The 13697-nt window shown below is 42.8% G+C and overlaps 1 protein-coding gene across 1 annotated transcript in view; it reads right to left on the bottom strand.

Annotated features, from left to right (window-relative positions):
• TMED10 (transmembrane p24 trafficking protein 10) overlaps positions 1-13481 on the bottom strand; it is a 36772-nt gene extending 23291 nt beyond the window's left edge. The window contains exon 1 of the mRNA XM_055435825.2: positions 13198-13481. Within this exon, the coding sequence (XP_055291800.2) occupies positions 13198-13422 (225 nt within the window). The 5' untranslated portion in view covers positions 13423-13481. The remainder of the gene's footprint in view (positions 1-13197) is intronic.
• Positions 13482-13697: the final 216 nt, after the last annotated feature.

Raw genomic sequence — 13697 nt, 5'->3', positions numbered from 1 at the left:
AAGCCTTCTTCAGTGATCAATGCAAAGAAATAAAGGAAAACAAAAGAATGGGAAAGACCAGAGATCTCTTCAAGAAAATTACTGATACCAAGGGAACAATTCATGCAAAAATGGGCTCAATAAAGGAGAGAAACGGTATGGACCTAACAGAAGCAGAAGATATTAAGAAGAGGTGGCAAGAATACACAGAATTATACAAAAAAGATCTTCATGACCCAGATAACCACAATTGTGTGATCACTCACCTAGAGCCAGACATCCTGGAATGCAAAGTTAAGTGGGCCTTAGGAAGCATCACTACGAACAAAGCTAATGGAGGTGAAGGAATTCCAGTTGAGCTATTTCAAATCCTAAAAGATGATACTATAAAAGTGCTGCACTGTCAGCAAATTTGGAAAACTCAGCAGTGGCCACAGGACTGGAAAAGGTCAGTTTTCATTCCAATCCCAAAGAAAGGCAGTGACAAAGAATGTTCAAACTACCACACAATTGCACTCATCTCACATGCTAGTCAAGTCATGCTCAAAATTCTCCAAGCCAGGCTTCAACAGTACGTGAACCATGAACTTCCAGGTGTTCAAGGTGGATTTATAAAAGGCAAAGGAACCAGAGATCAAACTGCCAGCATCCACTGGATCACAGAAAAAGCAAGAGAGTTCCAGAAAAACATCTACTTCTGCTTTACTGACTACACCAAGGCCTCTGACTGTGTGGATCACAACAAACTGTGGAAAATTCTTCAAGAGATGGGAATACCAGACCACCTTACCTGTCTCCTGAGAAATTGGTATGCAGGTCAAGAAGCAACAATTAGAACCAGACATGGAAAAAGGGACTGGTTCCAAATTGGGAAAGGAGTACGTCAAGACTGTCTACTGTCACCCTGCTTATTTAACTTATATGCAGAGTACATCGTGAGAAATGCCAGGCTGGATGAAGCACAAGCTGGAATCAAGATTGCTGGGAGAAATACCAATAACCTCAGATATGCAGAAGACACTACCCTTATGGCAGAAAGTGAAGAGGAACTCAAAAGCCTCTTGATGAAAGTGAAAGAGGAGAGTGAAAAAGTTGGCTTAAAATTCAACAGTCAGAAAACTAAGATCATGGCATCTGGTCCCATCACTTCATGGCAAATAGATGAAGAAACAATGGAAACAATGTTTTGTTTTATTTTATTTTCTTGGGTTCCAAAATCAATGCAGGTGGTGACTGCAGCCATAAAATGAAAAGACACTTGCTCCTTGGGGAAGAAAAGCTATGACCAACCTAGACAGCATGTTAAAAAGCGGACATGTTAGTTTGCTGACAAAGGTCCTTCTAGTCAAAGCTATGGTATTTCCAGTGGTCATGTATGGAAGTGAGAGCTGGACTACAAAGAAAGCTGAGAGCCAAAGAATTGATGTTTTTGAACTGTGGTGTTGGAGAAGACTCTTGAGAGTCCCTTGGACTGCAAGGATATCAAACCAGTCCATCCTAAAGGTGATGAGCCTGAATTTTCATTGGAAGGACTGATGCTGAAGCCAAAACTCCAATACTTTGGCCAGCTGATGACTCATTGGAAAAACCCAGATGCCGGCAAAGACTGAGGGCAGGAGGAGAAGGGGACAACAGAGGATGAGACGGTTGGATGGCATCACCGACTCAATGGACATTAGTTTGAGCAAACTCCGGGAGTTGGTGATGGACAGGGAAGCCTGGTGTGATGAAGTCCATGGGGTCACAAAAAGTCGGACACGACTGAGAGACTGAACTGAACAAAGCAGGTATTCAATGAATTGTTTTAGTTGCTACCAGACCACAGTAAGTAGTATCAGACAACTTCAGCAATTCCTGCATGTGTTTTACTGATAAGTAATAAACACGAAGGACTCAACAACATTAAGTTTGGAGGAGGAGAAGAGAGGACTGTGGATGCATATATAATGATCAGAGGTTGCAGGTCTATACGTTTCATTTTGTAAGAGTTCACGCTGAATCTAAAGCTGTAGAGTCTATTACTCTAATGGGAGAGAACACCAAATCACCGAAGATGCTGTAGTTTTACACTAGAAAAGTAGTATCAGAAATACTTCCAAGAGGCTGTAAAGAATATGGATGACTTTGATAGCGTAGCAGCTGTATTTAATGGTCATAAAACAAATTTACTCTGATCTTTCAAACAAGATTAAGTATCAAGTCTACCAACAGCATCCCTGAAATCAAAGGATCTAGATTTTACCCAGAACAAAATCAAACTTAGAAGGCCATAAGCAGCATCGAGCAACACTAAATTCTTTCAAATTTCTAACACAATTCAGCAATGGCATAGCATAGCACTAGAAGTGATGTTTAAAGAGGCTTCTGAAGTACTGAAAACTAGACATGGAAAATTTCCAGGCAGTGGTATGATAATGGATAGATGCTCTCTTCCTGATTCCATCAGCATTTACTGTATTAACTCAACACAGGCAATACGTCATTATTGACTGGGGGGTGGGGGGAGTGAGGGGGCGTGCAGGGGAGGCGGGGGAGAAAGAGAGGGGAATGAGAAGGAAAGACGAGTTGCTGCCCTAACAATACTGCTGCGGGGGTGAAGCCAGATCAAATGTTTTTTTTCATACTGTTCCAAAGTTATTTACGGTAAAAACCTCCAGCGTGACCCTTTCAGGCACAAACAAAGCCTTGTTCTTTCTTAACAACTAGTCCCTTGATTTCCCACAAGTTGTCGAACAATGAGGTTGGGGGCACAGGATAAAGCAGATGACATCAACCTCCCTCAAGTCGGAGGCTTGTTTGGGAGCCCAAATTCTGGTCTGTGGCCAGCTGGCTGATGTCACAGAAGGCTCCACTGTCCAGGCTGCGAGGCTGCATATGCATATGGGGGCCACAGCTGAGGATCAACCACCAGTCAGCAACTCACACAAGAAACAGTAAAGAAGCCACTGCACCCCACTAGATTACCTTTAGAAATCAGTTCCCCTGATTTTGAGAGAGGGATAACTTAGGTATGGTATTGGGTTTTTTTTTCTTTTTGCAGCTTGAGGCAGTTGTAAAATAACGTAGCTTTTGACAACTGTGTATTCTATAGTATTTTTTCATTTGGTGAACTTTTAACTGTTAATGTTTTTGGCATTGTGCTTTGTACCATTTATTAAATAAAAATTTTAAAAAATAAATAAAAATAAAAAATAATAGTTAAAAAAAAAATCAGTTCCCCTTTCCTAGAAACACAAGCAGTCATCATAAAGATATGATACAGCAATTTCAAATTCTAAGCAGCCCCCTTCTCTAGATCACTTGAAAAGAGAGAAGGCTGTGGACAAAAGTCAAACGAGAGAGGTTTAAATGAAGTAATGTTGTTTACCTTTTATGGAGACGGAAACACACAATCAGGTTTTAATTTAAATCTAGAAATCAGTATATAATTCAAAAAATAAACTAGATTTTAATATCATTACATTTTAATGTACCAATCAGCCTTCTGTACTAAACCATTTATTTATTGATCTGTTTCTAATCCACTGGACAACAGTCACATCAAATGTAAATTTGAGAAAGATGTATTTTTCTTAAGAGAAAAAGATCAGCCCTCAGCATAGACAACAGTAATCATAAGCTGAAGCATAACTACTCCAAATAAAATCAATTAAATGTGTAGCGCACATGTGTGCACACACATGCACACACACACAATCTTTTCATACAGCTTTTAGTGATGAAAAAAATTATAGGCCAATGGTTCCCCAACGGCCAAGGTTCTTCTTGATCATTTTTAGGCTTAAATTGTGATAAGCCTATGACTCAAGGCTGAACTTTCCAAATGATCTTGTTTGGCTTTCTCATCTGTAAGCTAGCTGGGAAACACTGGGACCATATCTGAGTGTAATAGCCAAATAAAAAACAATCTCATTTGGCAAAATGAATTATTAATAGCAACAGCACTCTTGAAGAATGACAATGAGGAAAAAATTAGACCAACTGGATTATTTGGAAGAAGCTAAAAATGTATCAGTTCAGTTCAGTCGCTCAGTCGTGTCCGACTCTTTGCGACCCCACGAATCACAGCACGCCAGGCCTCCCTGTCCATCACCAATTCCCGGAGTTAAGTGACCTAAATTATTACCATTAGGTTTTTCTTTTCTGGTGATGATTATGATACCTCCTCACAACTGCTTTCTCTTTTTCTGTAATGTATTTCCAAAGCATAAATCACCCTTAGGCAATAACTCATCTCATCCCCTAAAATTAATTCATCCTCCAATTTTCACTAGTAACACGAATTCCAAAGAACAACTGATACTGGAATCTATATCATTTAGTCTTTATGAAAATATGGCTTGTAACTCACAGATTCTGAGTCCCTACAATAGGCTTTTATTATGGACCTGAAATAATGAGAAAACTTCTACATTCACTATGTATGATGAGTTCCTGCTTCAATTCTGTGCAATCTTTAAATCTGAAACTATTTAGCCTGATTTAGCCTCATTTTATGAAACGAGTAGAGAAGGGTAACCTCAACTGGAAATCTCAACAGAAAACACATCCCAATAATATGGGCCTGAAGGAGAAATCTTTGCAACATAGTCCCACCCATCATTTCAATCCACTTCTCTCTCTGTTCAGAAAGGTCTTGGCTAGGGCTTCCCTGGTGGATCAGTGGTAAAGACTCTGTCTGCCAACTGAGGAGACACAGGTTTGATGCCTGATCTGGGAAGATTCCCGCATGCTACCAAGCAACTTAAGCCCATGGGCCACAACTATTGAGCCTGTGCTCTAGAGCCCGGGAGCCATAACTACTGAAGCCCATGTGTCCTACAGTTGGTGAAGCCACTGCAAACTAGAAGCCTGCTCACCGTAACCACAGAGTAACCCCCACTCCTGCAACTGGAGAAAAACCAATGCACAGCAGTGAAGATCCAGAACAATCGAAAATTAATTAACTAAATTATTTTTTAAAAAAGAAAGGCCTTGGCTGGCCACTCAAATACATTTTACCCTATTAACCACTCCTTATCACCTATTGCTTGATTTTTCATTATAATACTTATTACTACCTGAGATTTGTCTGTACCTTTTTAAACTTGTATTTTGTCTTTGTTCTCACCAGAGGTCAAGGACCTTGTCTGCTATTCATGCCTATAACCCCAGCTCTGTCTGGCATTTGTACTAAGTATTAAATAAATATTTATTGAATGAATGGGAAAATCACAAAACCTCAGAATTACTCTCATTAAAATGCTCTTTATCTGTCACTGCAATGACACAGGGAGAGGAAGTCAGATAAGCAATTCAATTTTCATTTACTAGAGAGAAAAGCAAAGTACTAATATCTATGGCCCACTGCAATAAGCCCTGCACAATAAAGAGCTCATCTCCATTAGCCCTTCTAATAATTCTATGAACACTATCATCCCATCTTACATATAAGAGACTCAAAGAGAAAGGTTAAGTAATTCCCCTAGGACCATACCCCCTTTAAATGGTGGAGCTGATGGGATCTGAACCCAAATCTGTCTGACTCCAGACCCAAGTTCAATAAGAGTGAAATATTTAACTCAGTTGTACAATAATGCCTACACAGTAGGCATGACATTACTTTCCATTACTGGGGACGCAACACAAGAGAGGTGTACAGGCAAAGACTGGTCCTGGTTAAGACAACACTGTGTTCAAAGAACTGCAAGATATTCAGAATGGCTACAGTGAGGAGTAGGAGGAGACAAGTGAAGAGGAAAAGATCAGAGATAAGATTCAGTTCAGTTCGGTCGCTCAGTCGTGTCCAACTCTTTGCGACCTCATGAATCACAGCACACCAGGCCTCCCTGTCCATCACCAACTCCCGGAGTTCACTCAAACTCATGTCCATCAAGTCGGTGATGCCATCCAGCCATCTCATTCTCTGTCGTCCCCTTCTCCTCCCGCCCTCAATCCCTCCCAGCATCAGAGTCTTTTCCAGTGAGTTAACTCGTCACATGAGGTGGCCAAAATATTGCAGTTTCAGCTTTAGCATCAGTCCTTCCAATGAACACCCAGGATTGATCTCCCTTAGAATGGACTAGTTGGATCTCCTTGCAGTCCAAGGGACTCTCAAGAGTCTTCTCCAGCACCACAGTTCAAAAGCATCAATTCTTCGGCGATCAGCTTTCTTCACAGTCCAACTCTCACATCCATACATGACCATGGGAAAAACCATAGCCTTGACTAGATGGACCTTGGTTGGCAAAGTAATGTCTCTGCTTTTTAATATACTATCAAGGTTGGTCATAACTTTCCTTCCAAGGAGTAAGCGTCTTTTAATTTCATGGCTGCAATCAGCATCCACAGTGACTTTGGAGCCCAAAAAAATAAAGTCTGACACTGTTTCCACTGTTTCCCCATCTATTTCCCATGAAGTGATGGGACCAGATGCCATGATCTTAGTTTTCTGAATGTTGAGCTTCAAGAGATAAGATTAGGACAGTGCCAATTCATTTGTTCACTCATTCCTTAGGCTGAAGTCCTACTATGTACCAGCCACTGTATTCAGTTCAGTTCAATTACTCAGTCGTGTCCGACTCTCCATGACCCCACGAATTGCAGCACACCAGGCCTCCCTGTCCATCACCAACTCCCGGAGTTCATCCAAACTCATGTGCATCAAGTCAGTGATGCCATCCGTCCATCTCATTCTCTGTTGTCCCCGTCTCCTCCCGCCCCCAAACCCTCCCAGCATCAGGGTCTTTTCCAATGAGTCCACACTTCGCATCAGGTGGCCAAAGTATTGGAGTTTCAGCCTCAGCATCAGTCCTTCCAATGAACACCCAGGACTGGTCTCCTTTAGGATGGACTGGTTGGATCGCCTTGAAGTCCAAGGGACTCTCAAGAGTCTTCTCCAACACCACAGTTCAAAAGCATCAATTCTTCAGCGCTCAGCTTTCTTCACAGTCCAACTCTCACATCCATACATGACCACTGGAAAAACCATAGCCTTGACTAGATGGACCTTTGTTGGCAAAGTAACGTCTCTGCTTTTTAATATACTATCAAGGTTGGTCATAACTTCCCTTCCAAGGAGTAAGTGTCTTTTAATTTCATGGCTGCAATCACCATCTGCAGTGAGTTTGGAGCCCAAAAAATAGTCTGACATCGTTTCCACTGTTTCCCCATCTATTTCCCATGAAGTAATGGGACCAGATGCCATGATCTTCGTTTTCTGAATGCTGAGCTTTAAGCCAACTTTTTCACTCTCCTATTTCACTTTCATCAAGAGGCTTTCACTTTCTGCCATAAGGGTGGTGTCATCTGCATATCTGAGGTTACTGATATTTCTCCTGGCAATCTTGATTCCAGCTTGTGCTTCTTCCAGCCTAGCATTTCTCATGATGTACTCTGCATAGAAGTTAAATAAGCAGGCTGACAATATATAGCCTTGACGTACTCCTTTTCCTATTTGGAACCAGTCTGTTGTTCCATGTTCAGTTTTAACTGTTGCTTCCAGATCTGCATACAGGTTTCTCAAGAGGCAGGTCAGGTGGTCTGGTATTCCCACCTCTTTCAGAATTTTCCACAGTTGGTTGTGATCCGCATAGTCAATAAAGCAGAAGTAGATGTTTTTCTGGAACTCTCTTGCTTTTTCCATGATCCAGCAGATGTTGGCAATTTGATCTGGTTCCTCTGCCTTTTCTAAAACCAGCTTGAACATATGTAAGTTCACAGTTCACATATTGCTGAAGCCTGGCTTGGAGAATTTTGAATATTACTTTACTAGCGTGTGAGATGAGTGCAATTGTGCAGTAGTTTGAGCATTCTTTGGCACTGGCTTTCTTTGGGATTGGAATGAAAACTGACCTTTTCCAGTCCTGTGGCCACTGCTAGTTTTCCAAATTTGCTGGCATATTGAGTGTAGCACTTTCACAGCATTATCTTTCAGGATTTGAAATAGCTCAACTGGAATTCCTTCACCTCCACTAGCTTTGTTCATAGTGAGGCTTTCTAAAGCCCACCTGACTTCACATTCCAGGATGTCTGTATTAGACATAGGCATTTCAATGATGATTCACACAGGCTCTGCTCAAGCTTAAAGTCTACCTGAGGAGATGGGTAAACACTGAACTACAAGGCAGAGTGATATATGGTAACACTCATGTATTCATTGGACATTAAGGTGCTCCTTGACAAGAGGATGATGAATGAGACAGTTTTATCAAGACACTACATTCACAAAGATCCTTCTAAGAGAGAAGGCCTCAATCAGGGCAATAGCTAAATGCCAAGCCCAGGTGACCAACTTTTGCAGAAGGTATCCATTTCTCCAAACTGTGGCTGCTTAAACCAGGGGTGGATATATGACCAAAAGGAAGATAATTAACAGGTTGTTTGGAGACCTAGAATGTGGCCTGGGATATAAAAAGAAGCTGAACCACTCAGATCCTTGCACACTGGAGTTGCACCTCAGAAGGTGAAATGATGCATAGAGAGAATTCTTGAGGCACAGACTGGGCCGTGAATGGTCAAACTTTATGAAAAAGGTTGCAAATTGTGCTAAGGAGTGTGATCAAGCGCAAAGATAGGTTCCACAGCCTGTACAATATATTAAACTTTTAAAATGACACCTAACTTATGGTCTCTAAAATACCATGCCTCACAAAAAGGAACCACAACTTCTTGGAGAACAGCTGCATCCAGGTCAGGGGTTCGACAGACAAAAGATGAGCCAAGGGTACCACCTAACTATTCCACAAAACAGGGAAGCCATCAAAGTCCAACAGGATTGGATCAAAAGGATATAGGAGCCAAAGGGACAAGTGAGCATAAAGAATGACTGCAACTGTTTAAAACAATCACTCCAAAAATGGAAGTAAACAACAATAAAAAATGATCTCAGTATAATACTTAAAACAACAACCTTCTTCAGACTACAGTGGAAATGACAAGGGCAACAACTGCTTGCTCTGAAAACCAACAATAAAAAGTAATGAACTCTGCACTGAACCCAACTTTCCTTCCTGAATTATAAATTTTAGAGTAACCAAATGGCCTTAAGTGATGAATTTCTTAAAAATAATTCCAGCTAGTAAATATGAAGTGAACAATTAGAAAATCATCATTTTACAATCTTAATGAAACAATATTACCACATAAGTCATCAACAGCTTCACAAGTTAAAGATTAATTGGCAGCTTTACATTAGAGGCTCTAGGCTGTTACCAACTTCGTAGGCAGGATAATGTCCCCAACCCCCAAGAGATGTCCATATCCTTATTTCCAGAACTTGTGAATATGTGATTCTATGTGGCAAAAGTGGGCTTGCAGATGTGGATTAAATTAAGGGTCTTATAAGGGAAAGAAGGAAGTAGGAGAGTCAGAGGAGATGAGATGATAGAAGCTGAGAAGGGAGACAGGTTTGGGTGGGAGAAAGGAAGAGAAAGTTTGGGAGATACTATGCTTCTGGCTTTGAAGATGGAGGAAGGGGTCACCATCAAAGAGTGCAGGTGGTCTCTAGAAGTTGGAAATGGCAAGTAAATGGATTCTCCCCTAGAGCCTGCAGAAGGAACACAGTCCTGTTGACACCTTGATTTTAGGATTTCTGACCTCTAGAACTGGAAGATAAATGTATGCTGTGAGCCACTAGTGAAAGTTGCTCAGTTGTGTCCGACTCTTTGTGACCCCATGGACTATATATATAGTCCATGGAATTCTCCAGGCCAGAATACTGGAGTGGGTAGCCTTTCCGTTCTCCAGGGGATCTTCCCAACCAAGGGATCAAACCCAAGTCTCCCACATTGCAGGTGGATTCTTTACCAGCTGAGCCACAAGGGAAGCCCAAGAATACTGGAGTGAGTAGCCTGTCCCTTTCTCCAGTGGATCTTCCCAATCCAGGAATAGAACTGGGATCTCCTCCATTGCAGGCGGATTCTTTTACCAGCTGAGCTACCAGTGAGCCTCTAAGTTCAAGATAATCTGTTATAGCAGCAGTGGGACTTTAATACACACAACTGAATCCACTGATCTGCCTTAGCAGCACCAAGGGGCACAAAAGTACTATGTGCAGTGCCATGACGTCACATGAAGAGCACAATACCCCCCGTGAAGTAACCTCACGTAAACCCGAGTCTAGGTACCTCTCTATTGTTGATTACTTTCACAAGAACATGGGGGACAGACTCGTCAAATGACACCTCAAGGAAGCAGAGACAAACCGATAATGTAGGACATGATTTAAGGACTACTGACTCCAACAATTTCAAGCATATAAAAAAAAAGGGAGCTGGGGAAGAGTGAAACTATTGTAGATTAAAGAGACTTGAGAGATACAACAAATTAATTTTAAATAGCTATTTTGGAGACAAGTGGAGAAATTTGAGTACGAAGTAGGTAGGTGGCTCAGTGGTACAGAATCTGCCTGCCAATGCAGGAGATGTGTGTTTGATCCCTGGCTTGGGAAGATCCCCTGGAGGAAGAAATGGCAACCTACTCCAGAATTCTTGCCTGGGAAATCCCATGGACATAGAAGCCCAGAGGGCTACAATACATGGTGTCACAAAAGTGTCAGATACAACTTAGTGACTAAACATCCATCAATTATTAGATAGCATTAAGGAATTATTGTTAACTTTGCAAGGCATGAAAATAGCCACATAACACTGTGACTCAGTTCGCATTTTTAAAGAGATCCATCCTGAAGTAGGAAAGACTGAAATACCATGATATTTAGACTTTAGTGTAAAACGATTCAGCATAAAATGAGAAGGGAGAAGCGGTTAAGATGAAACAAGTGTGACACAATTCCGATAATCTGGGTAATGTGTACACGGTGGACAGACTGTACTCTTCTCTACAAAAAATAAACAAATGCCAAGACCAACTTGAATTAGTTGGTGATATTTTAAAATCAAGAGCTTTCGCTTCAAAATCTGGATTTCTAACTTCACTTGAAAAACCAGACGTGGCAACAGGTCCGCATCAAGAGACGAGTACTGAGTTTCCACTACTCCCAGTTATCCCCCATTTATCATCATGGCTGCTGTTTTTCTTAGAGCTGGCCCAATTCATTCATTTATGTTACCTACTTGGCATCTAGGAGAAGGACCTCAGAAGTAGTCTGAGTAAGTTGGCCAGTAGCAAAAGAACAGAGCAGAGAGAGGATGAGATGGTTGGATGGCATCACCGACTCAATGGACACGAGTCTGAGAAAACTCTGGGGGATGGTGAAGGATGCCAGGGAGGCCTGGTGTGCTGCAGTTCATGGGTTGCAGAGTCGGGCACGACTTAGAAATAAACAATCACAAAGCAAGAGAACAGAGCAGACATGGGGAGAGCAAGTGTGTGACAGTATGCTAGCGTGTAGATACACAGATTCCTGCTGCTGAGGTCCCTTCAGCAGCCTTGGATATAAATGCAATTCCTGTAAGAACTGGCTATATTATATGCTTCCTGTATTAAGTGCTTACTAGAAGCAAGGCAGTATGCTTGACATTCAGAAAAAATGAACATGAAAATAATTATTGCCCTCACGATGCTAACAGTCTAATGAGGAAGACAAGATATAAATACAAGTAGTTACACTGTAAGATGAAAATACATTGAGTTTAGGGTACTGTTCAGGGTGGCTCATATATAAAATGCAAAGGGGAGTGATGACAAAGTACATAACGCTTCAGGAATAGATCATGAAGAGTGCTACAGAGTATGTTGGAAATTTAAACTTTACCAGGTAAACAGCAGTTAAGGTTTTAAATCATAAGTACAAATCAGAGGGGCAACACTAGAGATGAGAGTAAACTCTCTTTCATTGCTCAAATTCTTTGATTCTATGCACTACACCCTTTGAAGAGCCAGAAGCAGGATCCCCAAAATACTGTATCTAAGCCGATAAAATTATACCATCATTCCTTTATTGGCCAGAGAGAAGTCTGGGGCCTGAAAAGAATAACGAAAGTCTGGGTCATGGTGCTGCTGCTGCTAAGTCACTTCGTGTCCGAGTCTGTGTGACCCCATAGACGGCAGCCCACCAGGCTCCCCCGTCCCTGGGATTCTCCAGGCAAGAATACTGTAGTGAGTTGCCATGCCCTTCTCCAGAGAATCTTTCTGACCCAGAGATCCAACCCTCATCTCCAGAGTCTCCTACACTGCAGGTGGATTCTCTACCCTCTGAACCACCCGGGAGGCCATCTGTTACCACTTTTGGGTTCCAATACCTTAAAGATAAACTATGGTCTTAGTACACCCAAAGCCCTAATAAAGTGTAAAAATGTTTCTTCCTGTCTGGGTTCAAGACCCTTTCTGTTAAAAACAAAAACCAGGTGCTTATAGTGAATGAATAAAATTACCTAAAATACAATCAAATATTGACAGATATCAAACACATTAACGCTTCAAAGATCAGATCTGGTCATCATCCCAAATCAATATGGGACTAAACTGGCACTACAGTAAGAATTGTCACCATCCAAGAGTATCACTGAAATTTACAGAAAACTTGGCCAAGCCCAGACTCTGGGGAACCAGAAAGGAAAGGACTAAAGACTGAGGCCGTTTTGTCACCAAAAATCGACTTTAATCAATCACAGGAATGACAAAAGACACGGTGAGAATAAGACTGCAGCAGTTTTCTGTCACCTTACTTAACTCCCAACATAAAAATCCACTTCAGCTCAGACACCAGCTCTATTACCTTTCTGAGCCTCAGTTTTATCATGTGTAAAATGAAGGTAAACAGTACTTACTGCATAGGGTAGTGTACGAACTAAATGCTAATATGTGTACAGCAGCACTGGACCTGAACACAGCTGATGCTCAAGAATTAACAGCTGTTTATTATTCACAGTAAATTTGAGTGATTCCATTATTTTCCTGCAGGTATCAATGTCTTATGATGCTCACCCCCACAAATAATCAGTCTCCAAAGACGTCTTTGAAGGCCCCTAGTTACCAGTTCAAGGTACCTAAAACCAAAACAGGGACAGGACCAGTCAAGGCCGCGGCCGCTCAGCGGTCACCACATCCGCCAAGGCCCTGGCGGGCCCTCTAAAGGGTTCCCGGCTTCGGTGCGCGGTTCCCAGTCCCGCCCGGCGACGGCCAACGAGCGGGGTGAGGGGGCGGTCTCCAAGGCGCGCCCTTCACGCTCCACGCGGCCAGGCCGGCCCTCCAGGCCTCCGCCCGCCCGACTCCCCGACCCTCGGCCACCTCGCCGGCGCCTGCGGGCTCCCCTCCCCGCCCCGCCCCGCGCCGCACCTTGAGATGGGTGCGCAGGCCGCCGGCGCCCCCAGACTGGTCGGTGATCTCGTACGCGCCCGTCACCAGCAGGTCCTTGTGGATCTCCTCGCGGAGGCACTTGCGGGAGTTAACGGGCAGGTGGAAGGAGATGGCGAGGACCGAGCTGGGGCCGAGCAGGAGTAACAGCAGCAACGCGAACGGGCAAGGGCCACGCTGAGCTTGTGGGCCTGAAGAGCCAGACATGGTGCCGGAGACTGTTCGCCGCCCTGGGCCTCGATCGCGCCGGAACCGGGAGGATCCACGGAACTCACCTCTGACCTTCGCAAAGTCGCCGGCGCCATTTTGGAGACTGGCAAATAAATAGGGCGGCGAGGGGGAATGCATTATTAAACTTTTATAAAGTGAAGAAGGGATATGATACTACGTCATGCCCACAAGTTAAAGTGGTTAAATGAGATTTTTCCAGGAGTTTCCAGGAAAAGTTTCATTTTTATTAAGCTCAGTGCCTGCTCAGTCGG

This window comes from Moschus berezovskii, chromosome 9, assembly GCF_049115385.1.
Source record: "Moschus berezovskii isolate FMDL1 chromosome 9, NW_MosBer_1.0, whole genome shotgun sequence".
NCBI classification, from domain to species: domain Eukaryota; kingdom Metazoa; phylum Chordata; class Mammalia; order Artiodactyla; family Moschidae; genus Moschus; species Moschus berezovskii.
Note: the sequence above shows the minus strand (reverse complement) of the source record. Positions and strands in the feature narration are given on the sequence as shown.